The sequence below is a fragment of the Urocitellus parryii genome, chromosome 6, assembly GCF_045843805.1.
Source record: "Urocitellus parryii isolate mUroPar1 chromosome 6, mUroPar1.hap1, whole genome shotgun sequence".
NCBI lineage: Eukaryota > Metazoa > Chordata > Mammalia > Rodentia > Sciuridae > Urocitellus > Urocitellus parryii.
The window spans coordinates 3,331,928-3,350,064 of NC_135536.1; the positions used below are offsets into that span (position 1 = coordinate 3,331,928).

At 38.8% G+C, this 18,137-nt stretch overlaps 1 protein-coding gene across 1 annotated transcript in view; it reads left to right on the top strand.

Moving 5' to 3' along the window:
* Ppp1r13b (protein phosphatase 1 regulatory subunit 13B) overlaps positions 1–18,137 on the top strand; it is an 87,340-nt gene that overhangs the window by 38,745 nt on the left and 30,458 nt on the right. The window contains exons 3-4 of the mRNA XM_077799405.1: positions 3,922–4,041; positions 10,191–10,267. Of these exons, the coding sequence (XP_077655531.1) occupies positions 3,922–4,041; positions 10,191–10,267 (197 nt within the window). The remainder of the gene's footprint in view (positions 1–3,921; positions 4,042–10,190; positions 10,268–18,137) is intronic.

An 18,137-nucleotide genomic window follows, 5' to 3' on the forward strand; every position in this document is an offset into this window, starting at 1 on the left:
ATTTGATAAAGGGGCTAAAAGCATGCAATGGAGGAAAGATAGCATCTTCAACAAATGGTGCTGGGAAAACTGGAAATCCATTTGCACCAAAATGAATCTGAATCCCTATCTCTCGCTGTGCACAAAAGTTAACTCAAAATGGATCAAGGAGCTTGATATTAAATCAGAGACACGGCATCTGATAGAAGAAAAAGTTGGTTATGATCTACACGCTGTGGGATCGGGCTCCAAATTCCTCAATAGGACACCCATAGCGCTAGAGTTAACAAATAGAATCAACAAATGGGACTTACTCAAACTAAAAAGTTTTTTCTCAGCAAAAGAAACAATAAGAGAGATAAACAGGGAGCCTACATCCTGGGAACAAATCTTTACTCCACACACTTCAGATAGAGCCCTAATAACCAGAATATACAAAGAACTCAAAAAATTAGACAATAAGATAACAAATAACCCAATCAATAAATGGGCCAAGGACCTGAACAGACACTTCTCAGAGGAGGACATACAATCAATCAACAAGTACATGAAAAAATGCTCACCATCGCTAGCAGTCAGAGAAATGCAAATCAAAACTACCCTAAGATACCATCTCACTCCAGTAAGACTGGCAGCCATTAGGAAGTCAAACAACAATAAGTGCTGGAGAGGATGCGGGGAAAAGGGCACTCTTGTTCATTGCTGGTGGGACTGCAAATTGGTGCAGCCAATTTGGAAAGCAGTATGGAGATTTCTCGGAAAGCTGGGAATGGAACCACCATTTGACCCAGCTATTCCCCTTCTCGGTCTATTCCCTAAAGCCCTAACAAGAGCATGCTACAGGGACACTGCTACATCGATATTCATAGCAGCTCAATTCACGATAGCAAGACTGTGGAACCAGCCTAGATGCCCTTCAATAGATGAATGGATAAAAAAAATGTGGCATTTATACACTATGGAGTATTACTCTGCATTAAAAAATGACAAAATCATAGAATTTGGAGGGAAATGGATGGCATTAGAGCAGATTATGCTAAGTGAAGCTAGTCAATCTTTAAAAAACAAATACCAAATGACTCCTTTGATATAAGGGGAGTAAACAAGGACAGGGTAGGGACGAAGAGCTTGAGAAGAATATTTACATTAAACAGGGATGAGAGGTGGGAGGGAAAGGGAGTGAGAAGGGAAATTGCATGGAAATGGAAGGCGATCCTCAGGGTTATACAAAATGTCATATAAGAGGAAAGGAGGGGTAAGACAAGATAATACAAATGGAAGAAATGATTTACAGTAGAAGGGGTAGAGAGAGAAAAGGGGAGGGGAGGGGAGGGGAGGGGGGATAGTAGAGAATAGGACAGACAGCAGAATACATCAGACACTAGAAAGGCATTATGTCAATCAATGGAAGGGTAACTGATGTGATACAGCAATTTGTATACGGGGTAAAAGCGGGAGTTCATAATCCACTTGAATCAAACCATGTAATATGATGTATTAAGAACTATGTAATGTTATGAACGACCAATAAAAAAAAAAGAAAAAAAAAAAAGAAAAAGCAAGCGTCCTAAAAAAAAAAAAAAAGGTAAATACACATGTATTTTAAAAATCATTTTATAGGCCTATATATATGAATTGTATTACTTTTGAAACTAAATATATAGAATGAAATTCACCTCCTGAATATTTCATCTCATGCTTGTTTTGTTTTTATTTTTGTTTTCTGTACAAATACTCAATTCTGAGTTGAACTTGAGCTGAGCACACATGGGTTCAGCCAGACTGTTGCTTTAGCGACACAGCCTGCCTGCATTTGTAAGACCACAGCAGCAGCCATATTCACAGTGCGTGTTGCATGTCTGCAAATGGCAAGGCTTTCCTTATGGGAATTAGACTGGACCTAGGAATAGAGCAGGAAGGCACACCTTGAATGTGTGAGTAGATTGCAGCTGATAAGTTTTTTCTCTTCTCTACACATCAAGTTCTCAGAATGACCCAAAGATTTAGAGGAAGGGTCTCTTGCTCAACCACACACTTGTGTTGAAAGGAAGGAAGCACTGTCCTTTGTGCTTAAGCTCTCCCAGGTGGTTTCCTAAGCCTCAGGGCTGCTGAGCTTTAAAGTGCTTCCTCACTTTTAAGCATAAGCATAAGTGGTGATGTGCCTTGAATTCCTTTTTATATCTTTAAGATAAAAGTCACATATGCGAACATGACTGTGTGAACATATATAATTTAGCAGTTTTCAGTGCAGTCACTATGTTGTACAAACATCATCAAACTCTGTGCCTCCACATCCTCCTCCCCCACTCTCTGGCAACACTGTCCTGTACTAACAGTATGTGTTTGACCATTCCGGGTACTGAATATAAGTGGAATCATATAATATGTGGCCTTTTTGGTCTGGCTTCTTTAACTTAGCAAGTTTTCAAGGTTCATCCACGTAGTAGCATATATATCAGTACTTCATTCTTTTTATGGCTGAATCATATTCCATTGTTTGTTGTACTTTGTTTATCCATTCATAAGTTACTGGGTATTTTGATTGTATCTTAGTCCTTTTAGGCTGCTATAGCAAAATGCCTGAGATTGGGTAATTTATAAACAGCAAATTTTTTGCTCAAAATTCTGGAGGCTGGGAAGTCCAAAATAAGAGAGAGCATAGGTTTAATCCCAGCACTGCTAAAAGAAAATAAAAGAAAGAAAGGGCCAGGTGTAGTGATACACACCTACAATCCCAGTGTCTCATGGGGCTAAGGCAGGAGGATCATGAGTTCAAAGCCAGCCTCAGTAAAAGTGAGGCACTAAGCAACTCAGTGAGATGCTTTCTCTAAAAAAAAAAAAAAAAAAAAAAAAAAAAAAACAAAAAAAGAAAAAAGGAAAATAAGGTTGGGGATGTGGCTCAGTGAGTTCAATCCCTGAGTTCAATCCTTGTTATACACACACACACACACACACACATACATACACACATACACATAAAAATCTCAACAAAAATCAAAGTGAAAGTTTATTGTCAATATGTGTAACAAGCCCAGGATTAGTTTCCAGAACATAAAGAAGTACTTCAAATGGCTAAGAAAGAGGCAGACCACCCAGATTTTTTTTTTAACTGACTCAGAGTACCTGAGACAGTTCACAGAGAACAGTGGAGTGCATTGTAAACATGAAAGTGGTGCTTTAAAATTTAACAGCTATGTGTGTGCTCTTCTTGAGTCTTTAACACAGAGAGTGATTCTGTGAACAGTATTAGAAATTGAACCCAGAAACCAGGGCCTCACACATCCTAGGGAAAAACTGAGCTACAACCCCAGGCCCTTTTAAATTTTATTTTGAGACAGAGTCTTGCTGAGTTGCTGAGACTAGCCTCAAGATTGAGAGCCTCCTGCCTCAGCCTGCTGTGTAGCTGGAATTACAGGCATGTGCTACCACACTGGATATGAGCCTTCCTTTTTTAAAAGAAATGTTTGAAATACTTTGAAGTTCTGTAGAATTTGATTTTTATTATTAACTTGGTAAATTTTAGACTCTACAAGTACTGGCAAACATTCACAATAATGTTGCCAGGAAATGCCCTGGTCAGCCTTTGTATAAGTGCCCTGTGTAACATTTTAATGAATACCATGGTAAAGGCAATTTGCTGCATTTCTTTGAAGAATGGGAGGCACACTTGCTTTGTGATAAGTAAATATGCTGAAAAGCCTGTTTTTATTGTTCACTATTTAATGTTGCAAAATTACTTTTATGTATCCTTCTTATGTATACATGTTACTACTACTTTCCCATTCATACTCCTGTTGTTACTCATTAAAGTTCAGTGCTTAGAATGTCCTGGATTCTATCATATATGTGTATGTGTGTACATGTATAACTCTGTTTAAGTTTCTTTTTACTTTTGGCTAGAGTGGTGTTTCTGGAGTAAGTAAAGTGTGGTCTCTCTCCTAGAGCGTCCTATACCTTTTGACCACATGATGTATGAGCACTTGCAGAAGTGGGGTCCTCGCAGGGAAGAAGTGAAATTTTTTCTTCGACATGAGGACTCCCCAGCCGAGAACAGTGAACAAGGTAGATAAATACTTTCTTCCTCATTTGCTAACTTTTGCCATATAAGTTAATTTCAGAAAAATTGGAATAAATGCTAAAGTAAGTCATTCACACTTTTTTTTGACCCTTTCACTTACAAGGGTGGTGAGAGGGAGAGTTAGTATTTCATGTTTTTTAAAATTCTGTTATTGCAGGTTAAAACCAATTTCCTTCTCAGGACTCTAAATTGGTCAGATAATGCACTCAAATATATAAAAGGACGTAATGTATAATGGAATTATTTTTAATAAGTACCAAATGGGCCAAAATAGCTAGATTTTAAAATAAAGCCATGAGGGCTGGGGATGTGGCTCAAGTGGTAGCGTGCACACCTAGCATGCGTGAGGCACTGGGTTCGATTCTCAGCACCACATAAAAATAAAATAAAGATATTGTGTCCACCTAAAAACTAAAAAATAAATATTTAAAAAAAAATAAAGCCATGAAATGAGTAGAAAAAGTTCTGAGGAAAATTTTTATTTTTAGATTGAATTAAGCCTAAGTGTAGCATTAAACCATAAAGACAAGACTGAGAAATGAATTATTTAAAACAAAACAAAAAAGACTGCCCAACCATAACCATCTTGAGCAAAGTCAGAAGACAATTTAGGAGCTGGGAAACAGCATGTGTACCTCATATTGCAGAGGTCTGCTTTCCTTTTCTTGTAAAGAATTCCTAAAAATAGGGGGCTAGGGTTGTGGCTTAGTGGTAATGCTCTCACCTAGCACATGTGAGGCACTGGGTTCAATTCTCAGCACCACATAAAAATAATACATAAAATAAAGGTATTGTCAATTGATCAACAAATATATGAAAAACTGTTCAATCTCTCTAGTAATTAGAGAAATGCAAATCAAAACTACTCTAAGATTTCATCTTATTTTTGTTAGAATGGTAATCATCAAGAATACAGGCAACAATAAATGTTGGCAAAGATGTGAAGAAAAAATTACAGTCCTACATTGCTGGTGGGACTGTAAATTGGTGCAACCACTCTGGAAAGCAGTATGGAGATTCCTCAGAAAACTGGGAATGGAACCACCATTTGACTTAGCTGTCCCACTCCTTGGTTTATACCCAAAGGACTTAAAATCAGCATACTATAGTGACACAGCCACATCAATGTTTATAGCAGCTCAATTCACAATAGCTAGACTATGAAACCAACCTAGGTGTCCCTTAATAGATGAATTGATAAAGAAAACGTGGTATATGTACTCAATGGAATATTACTGGCTTTAAAGAAGAGTGAAATTATGGCATCTGCCAGTAAATGTTTGGAGTTGGAGAATATCATGCTAAGTGAAATAAACCAATCCCACAAAACCAAAGGCTGAATGTTTTCTCTAATATGTGGATGCTATTAAATAAAGTGTGGGGGGGGCACTAGGGAGGAATAGTGTTATCTTAGATTAGGTAGAGAGAAGTGATGAGAGGGGAAAGGAGAGGATGTGGCGATAGGAAAGGTAGTAGAATGAAACAGACATTATTACTCTGTGTATATATGTGACTGCAATGACCAATATGATCCTGCTACATGTGCACTCAGAAAAATGAGAAATTATATTTCATCTCTGTATGATATATCAAAGTGCATAAATGCATTCTAGTGTTATATATAACTAATTAAAACAAACAAATTTTTTTAAAAAAATAAAGGTATTATGTCCATCTACAACTAAAATTTATTAAAAAAAAAAGAGTTCCTAAAAATTGATAACATGCCTAAATCCCCAGTTACTGGGGAGACTCAGGCAGGATGATCCCAAATTCCAGGCCAGCCTGGGCAATTTAGCGTGATTGTCTCAAAATAAAAAGGAGTGGGAATATGGCTCTGTGGTAGAGCACTTGCCTAACATGTGTAAGGCCTTGAGTTCAATCCCAAGAATCAAGGGAGAAAAAAACTGAAAAGAATGGGGAAAATACACACAGAGTTCACAGAAAAGGAAATACACATTGCCCTAGAATGTATGAAAAGATGCCATACTCCTAATTTAAAAATGCAGGGACAGCTGTACTGAGATGCTCTTGTTTTACCTGTCATGGTGGCAAGGCTCAGCACGGTTGCTAGCTAGCACATGTTGATGGTGCTGAGAAACAGGCCCTGTTCAGCAGTGCTGGGGCACAGCAATGCTCTGCAGCACTGCATACAGAGAAACCCTGTGCCCTGGCTTGGGCCCTCCTGGAGATGTGCTCAGGGACCAGAGTATGGTGCAAAACCCGTGTTGCCTTTTCTGTAACCTTGAAAAGAACAGCTTTGTGATTGCGTGTGGATGTATAAAGTGCCTTTTCTATATCTATATAAAAGGAAATTGTGCCCCTCGGTCTAGCTGATCTCTGCTTTAAAATAATCTCCCTGTGGCTGTAAGCATTGCTGACTTTACAGAACACTGTCACTTCTGTATTTTCCTCCACTGCCTCTGGTCATCTGGAGTCAGGCCCCCAAGGCTCTGGACAAGGGCCTTCCTCTGTGGGAAAGTTGCCCTGAGAAGCTTTGCTAGCTCACAGTGGAAGGGCTGCTCTAGCACTAAGGGTTTATTTTAATTCTACTTGAGCTTTCTAGGTATCTGTACCCTCCCTTCCTTAGCTATACTTAAATAAAAAGTTTTATTTCTCACTTTTATTGATGTGTAATTTCTGTATGTAAACCTTAATGCCCCAGAAAAGGGTTATTTTTTCACTCCCTCTGCTGCTCAGTCTAGGTGTAGAGATGATAGTACACTCTAGAGAAGGGCCCTACCCAATGTATTTTGTCACCATCTCAAGTTCAGGTCATGATAAATCTTGAGACACAAAAAGATCTTCAAACCGATGCTGGACAACTTAATTTGATTATAGGTATGTGCGGGGACTGGGCCCCGAGGTACTGAGATCCGTGTGCCATCGAGTCAGACAGAGCATTGAGAAGGATGTGGGCCTTGAGGAAGAGTGGGGCATGAGGGCAGAGCGAAGGCTGTTGCATGCCAGGCAGGGATTATGTGGAGGGTCCCTGAGGGGCCAAGCAAGACTTGGGTGGTGGGGAGCACCCCTTCTCCATCCAGGCTAGATCAGGAGTTTGGTCAGCACTGGAAAAACTGAATTTAGTACTTATCCTTCACACTGCACTACCTGGATCATTCAGTAGAGTGCCTGTCCCTTTGTCAGTGCCCTTCAGATCGGCTTCACTGGCATTTCTAATGTGACCTACCCAGATACCCACCCTCGCTGTCCCTTTCTCTCCTCCAGTCAGGCTGTCTTGCTCATTCATTGTCTTGTGTACCCTGACTCAGAGTCCCAACCACCTGACCCTGCCAGGCTCCATCCTAGGTCTTGTTCCTCTGTCGGTGCCAAGATGTGTTCCACCCCTCAGCTGAGGAGCATCTGGCAGGGAGAATAGCTCACACACCATGTTGCCTCTGCCCTGGCCCACTCTGCTGTGCTCATGACTTGTCTCCCCAGCTTATGTTCTAAAGCCACATTTGGGACTCAAGACTTGTGCTTCCTGCTGAGGGCAAGGCAGTTGTCTCTGATTGGTGTCAATTAAGAAAAATCTCAAGTGAATGTTGCATAGAACTATAGGAATCAAAAGAAGTAAGAGATAACTCTTAACTTGAAGGTTGGGGACTCTCTGTTTAGAAGTCAGAGGAGAATGTAGAGGACTTTACTTCAAGTCCCCTTTACACTTGGGAAGCAGAAGCACAGAGCGGTGAAGTGAGGGCCACCTGTCCAGCCAACCAGAGCCAGGAGGTGTGTGATGGAGGTAGGATCGAGAGCACGTGGGTTTCCGCCTGGACCTCCTGGTGGGACCTTGACAGATGATTTCTCACCCCTATGCCTCAGTTTCCTCATCTGTAGAGTGCACAGGTTAAGAGAGGTACTGTGAGTGCATAGAGGGCTGGGAGCATGGTGAAGCACTCACTAAATGTCAGCTTGTTATTATTTTCTGACTCTGAAATGTAAGATTATATTAAGTTTCTGTTTTACCATCAAAGATTAAGTGGCACTTGGTATAGTTTAATGCTGTATATTTATAGTGTTCTAATTTCTTGTTAGTTTACTCTTTGGAAGAGGAATAGTATTAAATTACCCTGAATTTCTTGTTCCTTAAAAATACTAAGAAAAGGGGGGCTGTGGATGTGGCTCAAGCGGTAGGGCGCTCGCCTAGCATGCGTGCGGCCCGGGTTCGATCCTCAGCAGCACCACATACCAACAAAGATGTTGTGTCCGCCGAGAACTAAGAAAAAATGAATAAATGTTAAAATTCTCTCTCTCTCTCTCTCTCTCTCTGTCCCTCTCACTCTCTCTTTAAAAAAAAAAATACTAAGAAAAATAAAAATTTAAAGTGTAAACTGATAAACACCGTAGCTTTTGTAATCGCTTATCATTGTTGTCCCCCAAGGAAGATTTTTTGGATATTATATTCTTTTTTAATCATTTTTATAATTTGTTCAGAGATACGAAATTAAGGAGTCATTTAAAATAAAAACATCTGATAAACATAAGGAATCCTCTAATATTTGGAATCCATAAGATTCCAGTTCTCCTGTGTGACTCTCCAATTTCTATGATTAGATATGTGGATGTTGGGTTCTTACTTGTCCTTCCTTCTCCCTCCATTAGCTATACTGTTTATACATTTATGTACTATATATCTTTGCTTTTTACATAAAGAGTGAGGGTTTTTTTAACCCCTTAAGCACCAGCTTCTGCCCTATGGGGCACTGTCATCACCATTTTGAGAATACATGGTTTAATGAAACCATGCATCCAAAATGTGAATTTTGTTTACACTTTTCAAAGTAGGCAAGGAATAAAAGGAAAACATTTTTAAACATTAGGCATGACCCTTAGGTCATGTGTTCTTGGGTATTAAAATAGCTCTGGGCTTGACTCTTCTTTATGGCACCAACTGCAAACCAGGTGGTCAGGCAGGAGCAGCCCTGCAGCACCTCAGAGACCCAGGGCCTGCTCTGCAGAGCCACATACTGCTGCATCCTCACTATGCTTTACCTTTTTCAAGAAGGTTCCAGAACAAATAGGGAATTTTTCCAGTTTAAATTGATGCCTTTTTTTAAACAAAAAAATTTAATTTTTACAGAACAAAGGGAGATTCATGACATTGTCAGATTGGCGAGGGTATACCATCTCAGTTTTAACCCAATAAGTGTAGGTGAGTTTTTTTACATCCATTTTTTCATTAGTGGATAATAAATTCTGTTTTAGTGTCTTCTGAAATATAAAACCCTTTTTTGAAAATTTATTTTATACTGTGGTAAAATATTCTTAACCCCAAATTTACTATCTTTGCCATATTAAGTGTTAGAAACCTTTTGACAAGTCATTTTCAAGATTGAGATACAATGTAAAAAGAAAGGATTCCATTTAACAATTTTATTATTTTTTTTTAATATTTATTTACTTAGTTCTCGGCGGACACAACATCTTTGTTGGTATGTGGTGCTGAGGATCGAACCCGGGCCGCACGCATGCCAGGCGAGCGCGCTACCGCTTGAGCCACATCCCCAGCCCTCCATTTAACAATTTTATGTTTTTTTTTTTTTGTTGTTGTTGTTGTTGTTTTTGTTTGGTACTGAGGACTTAACCACTGAGCCACATCCTTAGCCCTTTTTATTTTTTATTTTGAGACAAGGTTTTACTGAGTTGTTTATAAGGGTCTCAATAAGTTGCTGAGGCTTACCTTGAACTCAAGATTCTCCTGCCTTGGCCTCCGGAGTTGCTGAGATTATAGGCATGCACCATTGTACCTAGCTAAACAATTTTATGAAAGATGAATGTGGAACAGTTTTTAGCTGTGCTTTTTTTGGGGATGGGTACTCGGCATTGAACCCAGATTGTTTTACCACTGAGCTATATCACTAGTGCTTTTTGTTTATTTATTTTTATTTTGAGATAGGGGCTCCTTAAGTTGCTGAGATAGGCTTTGAATTTGCGATTCTTCTGTCTCAGCATCCAGAGTGGCCTGGATTACAGGCATGCACCACTGTGCCTGGCTCAACTGAACTAAGTCTTGACTTTCTCAACTTGGCATTTTAGATTTGTGTTCAATAAGTATTTAAATAGAGAAATGGGAGAATATTGTTTTTTTTTCTTATATGCATGTTAGTAAATCTGGTTCTTTCATTTCTTTTAGGTAGCCGTCAGACCCAAGAGCAAAGAACTCAGAGAAATGTAATAAATGTACCTGGAGAAAAACGCACTGAAAATGGGGTAAGTCATGGTGAACTGGTTTTTTGTTTTTTTTGTTTTTTTTGGTACTGGGGATTGTCCCACGGGCACTCAACTACCAAGCCACATCCCAGCCCTTTTTTGTATTTTATTTCAAGATAGGGTTACTCACTGAGTTGCTTAGGATCTCACTAATTTGCTGAGGCTGGCTTTAAACTTGCAATTCTTCTGCCTCAGCCTCCCAAGCCACTGGAATTATATGTATATCCCACTGCACTCCACTGAATTAAATTTTTTTAAAGTGGCTACTATAGAAACTAATGGATTTTTTTTTCCTTTTGGAGGGTGCTGGGATGAAACTCAGGGCCTCACATGTCTAGACAAGCTGTCTACCACTGACTGTATTCCTAACCCCAGCAACTAATGAATTTAGGTTGTAATTGATTTTTATTATTTTATTTTATTTTTTAATATTTATTTTTTAGTTGTAGGTGGACACAATATCTTTATTTCATTTTTATGTGGTACTGAGGATCGAACTCAGTGCCTTACGTGTGCTAGGCAAGTGCTCTGCCTCTGAACCACAACCCCAGCCCCTATAATTTATTTTTAAAGAATTATTTGAGGGAATAGAAATTCTCATTTCCATTAAGGATTTAAAAATATTTTATGATACCCCTCACACCTCAGATAGAGCCCTAATATCCAGAATATACAAAGAACTCAAAAAATTAAACAATAAGATAACAAATAACCCAATCAACAAATGGGCCAAGGACCTGAACAGACACTTCTCAGAGGAGGACATATAATCAATCAACAAGTACATGAAAAAATGCTCACCATCTCTAGCAATCAGAGAAATGCAAATCAAAACCACCCTAAGATACCATCTCACTCCAGTAAGATTGGCAGCCATTATGAAGTCAAACAACAACAAGTGCTGGCGAGGATGTGGGGAAAAGGGTACACTTGTACACTGCTGGTGGGACTGCAAATTGGTGAGGCCAATTTGGAAAGCAGTATGGAGATTCCTGGGAAAGCTGGGAATGGATCCAACATTTGACCCAGCTATCGACCTTCTCGGACTATTCCCTGAGGACCTTAAAAGAGCGCACTATAGGGATACAGCCACATCAATGATTATAGCGGCACAATTCACAATAGCTAGACTGTGGAACCAACCTAGATGCTCTTCAATAGATGAATGGATAAAAAAAATGTGGCATCTATACACAATGGAGTATTATGCAGCACTAAGAAATGACAAAATCATAGAATTTGCAGGGAAATGGATGGCATTAGAGCAGATTATGCTAAGTGAAGCTAGCCAAGCCCTAAAAAACAAATGCCAAATGTCTTCTTTGATATAAAGAGAGCAACTAAGAACAGAACAGGAAGGAAGAGCATGAGGAAAAGATTAACAGTAAACAAAAACTAATGGGGGAGAGAAAGGGAGAGAGAAGGGAAAGCATATGGAAATGGTAGGAGACCTTCAATGATACACAAAATTATAAGAGGTTGTGAGGGGCAAGGGGGAGGGGAAAAAAAGGGGAGAGAATTGAACAACAGCAGAGGAGGTAGAGAGGGAAGATGGGAGGGGAGGGGAGGGGAGGGGGGATAGTAGGGGATAGGAATGGTAGCAGAATACAACAGTCACTAATATGCCATTATGTAAAAAAGTGAGTATGTAACAGATGTGATTCTGCAATCTGTATTTGGGGTAAAAATGGGAGTTCAAAACCCAATTGAGTCAAATGTATGAAAAATGATATATCATGAGCTCTGTAATGTTTTGAACAACCAATAAAAAAATATTTTATGAAATTATAAAGAAGCAGTCCCTAAGTGATTTTTGCCTGTCTACACTGGTTCATAATGCAGACAGAGTCTCCACCAGAGCAGAACCCTCTGTCTTCCTTCCACATGTTACCCACTCCCCATCTTAGAGCAGTAGACATGTGCATGATGTATATAGAGAAGCAGAGGGGTTTCTGAATTAGTTGTCAAGTGGCATTCTTACTTCATGTCTTCAATGTTGACAAGATGGGTAGTGAGTGAAGTCTTCTGAACAGCTGGCTCAGAGAGAGGTGTCTTCCTTTGTCACTCTGGTACAGAGGTGATGAGCAGGGTAAATGTTGGTTATTGGTGAGGAAGAAAATGGAGAGTTAGCCAGGCTCGGTGGTGCTTGCCTGTAACCCTAGCTACTCAGAAGACTGAGGCAAGGAGGATCTTAAATTCCTGGTCATCTTATGCAACTTAATGAGACCCTGTCTCAAAATAAAAAAAATAAAAAGCGGTGGGGGCATAGCCCCTGGGATAGACCACCCCTGGGTTCAATTCCCAGTACTATACAAGAACAAGAAAGGAAAAAAAGAACAAGAAATGAGAGCCTTTTTAAGGATGTGCATTGAAAGAAAGAGCAAGTAGGAAATTTTAGTAATAACTTTTACAAGTTGTTTAGTAGTTTTGTTATTATACATTTTGCAGATATGTACTTCAGAGCCATGTGTTATACTAGATTATATTTTAATTTCTTTTTGGTTTCAATGTCATAGTCCTTTTGTGGTCAAGGAAGAAACATCCTTGATATCAAGATTGTGGTGGATTCTCCTTTTCTACATTCCAGAATATAAAAATCATTGCACAAGTCCTCCTCTTACTCGTGCCATCTGACTTATTTGTGCAGCCCAGCTCTACAGCCCTGTAGCAGTCTGCCAACCTTCTCTACTTTAGGAGTCTTAAAGAGTAGAGGCATTGATGGAAATTATGTTTCAGTAAATTGGATGGAGTCTAGAACACTCCCATGTGACTGTGTTGTCCTGCCAGGTTTGAGAACCTCCAGGTCACAGGTACACACTATTGTAAGCATTCAAAATTTACTTATCTAACAGAGGTTTGAAGATCTTTTTGAGTCTCAAAATTTATCATGACCTGAATTTGAGATGGTGACAAAATACATTGGGTAGGTAGTGTGTTAAGGTGGAGTGACTGTGTTTATATGATACATTGAGGGGACTCAGAAGGAAAGGATTCATGGGGCTGGGGATGTGGCTCAAGCGGGCCTGGCATGCGTGTGGCCCGGGTTCGATCCTCAGCACCACATACAAACAAAGATGTTGTGTCTGCCAAATACTAAAAAAAAAAATAAATATTTAAAAAAAGACAGTTTAAAAAAAAAAAAAAAGGAAAGGATTCCAGTGGTACAATAAAATACGAAGGCCGATTTTGATGTTTTGATGTGATGGGTCTATGATCTTTTCTCACTTGATGAAATTGATTTGTTAATTTGGAAATAATGTATACATTTTAAGAGCAACAAAACTGAAACCTGAAATCAAAAATTGAAATATGTATATACACTTTATGTGAGTTTATAATAGAGGAAGATATGAGACCTGGTCTAGAGGAATAACCTTGTGCTGGAAGCATCACATCAAAGATGTTGCTGTCTTTTATAGTACACACACCTGCCTTTTAAGCCTAGTAACACATTCCCTTGTAAAATACTTCCTTGTCTACAAAGCACTTTTACATGCATTTTTAAATTAATACTATGTTAAAAACATCTTTCCCAAAAAATTTTTGTTTTTTTTGGTGTGTGTGTGTGAGTGTGTGTGTGTGTGTATATATATATATATATATATCCTATATCCTTGGTATAGAATAATGGTACTACTGAATTGCTTCAGCACTTGGGGCTGAGGCAACTCAGAGCAGATCAAGTGGCAGCTATGAGGAAAGGGTGGGTTGGAAGCAAAAGGCAGGATGCTGAGTAAGTATGATTCATGGCCATTAGCAGCTGCTGAGGCAAGAGGCTGGGAAGTTCTAGTCTCTGAAAATTGCAGGCTAATCTGTGTGGCGGCTTTTTTTTTTTTTTCCTTATAAAGGCATACTGCTTTATTCTCATTGTATGTTCCTGTATTGAGGTTCCCAAGAATACCCCCAAATTCCAATTTGCTAGGAGGACTCATAGGATGATGTACTATAGCAAAAGGGCATAGCCCAATCAACAAAGGAGAAAACACATTCTGCTTAGTGTCCTGGAAATACTGTCCTGTTTTCTTAACCAATCTAGCTTAAAATAAATTGGTTTCTGCTTTATTCCTATATACTATACAAGTTCCCAGGACCAGTTAATCTTGCCTTCCATGTTTTCTTCTAAGAGAGTTTTATAGTTTTATCTCTTGCATTTCTGTCATCTGTTTTGAGTTAACTTTGGTGTATGGTATGAGGTAGGGATCTGTATTCATTCTTTTGCATGTAAATATCTCATTATTCCAGCACCATTTGGTGAAAAGACTGTTCTTTATCTCACTGAATTTTCTTAACACCTTTGTCAAATCAATTGACCATAAATGTCTGTTATTTTTGGAAGCTTTTGTTATTATAGTCACTCAACCCCCCTTTTACATTATGGTATCCAGGACTTAGCCATACCTGTCAGATAACATTTTAATTGTCTAGAAAAAAACTTATAGACTTCTGCCAGGGTAGGAAGTCTAGAAGGGGAGGAGATCTAGGGGTTTACCTGCTGTCTTTTACTCAGTCTGCCTTACCTCAGTGCTCTCCATTTTATTTGCCTTTACAGAGGTGTTGCCAGTTTCTGTGGCCATGACCATCTGTGATATGACTGGACTGCTAATCCAGTTTCACTTCTGGCGAAGGGTTGTCTCAGATGTACTAGGGCACAGCTCATCCTACCCTGCTGCTTCTGGCCTGGTTGTTGTCTGTGCTCCTAGAGTCCTACTTCTTGGTTTGGGGAACTAATTAAATTAGAATCAAATAATCCTCCACTTGGAGCAAAACTAGGTACAGATTTCTTTTAATTTCTCTGAATTTCTTTTATTATTTTCATTTTGTATTGTATTCAGGATATTTGTAAATATATCAAAGGTGATTACCTTTGTCCTCAGCCATGTCCATTTGGCTGTTTAGTTCACATAAAGTGCTTTTTAATATTTATTGTAAAAAGACAAGACAGGGGCTGGGATTGTGGCTCAGCAGTAGAAAGCTTGCCTGGCATGCGTGGGGCCCCAGGTTCAATCCTCTGCACCCATAAAAATAAGTGAATGGAATAAAGGTATTGTGTCCAACTACAGCTAAAAAAATTAAATAAATCTTTTAAAAATAAATAAATAAAAATAAAAAGACAAGAGAGTTCCTCCTGTACTTACAAATCTTATACTCGATGAATGTTATCCATAATATATAAGGAACTCTTAAAATTCAACCAGAAAATACACATCCTGATTTTAAAAAGAGATGGACGAGAGATTCAACAGTCCCTTGACTAAAGAGGATATATGAGTGTCAAGCTCATGGGAAGGTATTCAACATCATCCCTTGCCTTTGGGAAAGCACGAAGCACTAGGATGTCTGACGTTAAAAGACTGATCATAGCAAGTGCTGGTGAGGAAGGAGAGAGTGGGAACTCTTGGGCATCGCTGCTAGGAAGGTAAGACTCCATGATCTACAAAACGGTTTGGCTATTTCGCTAGATTTAATCAGTTACACAACCCAGAAATTCTCCTCCTAAACATCTGCTGGAGTGAAATGAAAGCAGATGTCTGTGCCAACTTGTGCATCAAATGTTCACTCCAGCTTTTGGAGTTCGAGTGTCCACGTGGGCAGAGGCCTCAGGGCAGAGCCAGCTTTGGTGTTCCTTCAGTGCTCAGAGTATCTGCTTTCTTATTTTTTAAAAAAATATTAATATTTTAGTTGTAGATGGACACAATACCTTTACATATTTATTTATGTTTATGTGGTGCTGAGGATTGAACCCAGCGCCTCACACATGCTAGGTGAGCACTCTACCACTGAGCCACAACCCTAGTTGTTTATTATTGTGTCAACTTGGTAATGCTTTTAAAAATATCTTTCTTATGTTTTGTATTGTCTTTTATTTATTTATTTATGTATGTGGGGGGTTTTTTTTAGTTGTAGATGGATACAATGCCTTTATTTTATTTTTTATATGGTGCTGAGGCTCGAATCTAGGGCCCTCCACATGAGAGGCAAGCAGTCTACTACTGAGCTACAACCCCAGTCCCTGTCTTTTATTTATTTTTTGGCTCTGGGTAGCGCTTACCAGCGAACTTCTCCCCAGATTCTTTTTTTTTTTTTTTTTTTGAGACAGGATCTTGCTAAGTTGCTAAGGTTGGCCTCAAACTTGAGATCCTCTTGCCTTAGCCTCCCAAAGCACTGGGATTCCAGGCGTGTACCACCTAGGCTTATGTTGTGTTTTAGATGCTGTTATTGCAGGTGCAATTTAGAGTGTCCTGTCCACCATGCTGCTGAAAGTAGTCCCCCCGCTGTCTTGCTTGCAGTTGTCTAGCAATGGGGTATGGTGTTTTTCTTATTCTGTTGATAGCTCTATTTTCCTACTGATCCCTTAGCCCTGGCTGTTCCTAGCATCTTGCCTTAGGTATAAATGTGTATTGAACTGAACTGAATTGATGTGGGTGAGTTTTGATCACCCACATATATATAATTTACACTTATAGTATATATAGTTTACACTTACAAAACAAAATGACATTTTGTAGTAGTACTGCATGGGGTAGGGTTATGTAAGATATATATGCTTTAGATATCTAATTGGGTCCTGGGGGTTTTTGTTTGTTTCTTAGTGCTGGGGGTGGAACCCAGGGCCTTGCACATGCTAAGTATGTGCTGTACCATGAGCCATGACCTCAGCCCCAATGGGCTCTTTCTAATTTGTGAGGTTTAGTGCTTATTGGAATATGAAATATTCAATTTCCAGAATACAGTGATATGTTAAAGAAGCAAGAGCCTTAGTTTTACTAAACATTTCTTATATATTGATGTTATTATCACTTTTTTATTTGCTTAACAGACAAGTAAAAATACTCTTCAAACCTGAAAATTTATAACCTTGAAAAGGTAGGGAAAAAGAGGAATGACTTAATATTCTAGAATATTTCATGAGCATAAGTAGATTTTATCCTAATGATTTTGCATGAGTTGTGTTTTAAGAATGTTTGTTAGTTTTGAAATGACATTATGCTTGAGAAGCCACTTATATTTAAAAAAAATAATTATAGCTTTTTAAAAAATATTATGACAATTAAATTACAGGGTAATTACAAATAATATAGGATACTGGACATTCTGTCTAATTCTTTTTTATAGTAAGAGATTCACATAGAAGAAGAACCTATAAAACATGTCAGTATAAAGAATTACTAAGGGTTACTTAGGGGATTAAACCCAGGCTTAGAATTTCTCTTTTATTTTTTTTAAACTGTTCTATCCAATTTATTTTAATTTCAGAGAGACCAAAGAAATTATAAAAGATGTGTGGTAGAGGCCAATTGGAGTCTCTGCTCTGATTTGATAAAGAAAAGCTGTTTTTAGAGATATGTATATATGTATGTTACATATATACACATATGTGTGTGTGTGTGTATATTTTTTAAGTTGTTGATGGGATTTTTATTTATTTTTTTTATTTATTTGTGGTGCAGAGTATTGAATCTAATGCCTCACACATGCTAGACATGCACTCTACCACTGAGCCACAACCGGGCCCTGGAGATAGGTTTGTAAACAAATAAATTGTCTGAAAAGTGTAGAGAAAGTAGAACAAGCACCACAGTAGTAAGGCATGTTTGATCAGCTGCATCGAGGAGGCTATCCGGAAAGATGTCCCAGAGAGAGCAATCAGAGGCTTCTGCAGAGGCAGAGAAGAAGCAGGAGATTTTTTGGTAGTAGCTGTAAACTGGGTGGGTCAGGAAGGAAGGAGACCCTGAAAGAGGGGGCAAACAGAGTACTACCTGGGAGGTGCTGGGTCTTCATTTACTAAATGCTTCAACTAAATTCTACAGATTTTAAGTGAGCTGTTTCAGAGGGGTCCTGGTACAGTCTGCAGCAGTGAAGGATGGACGGG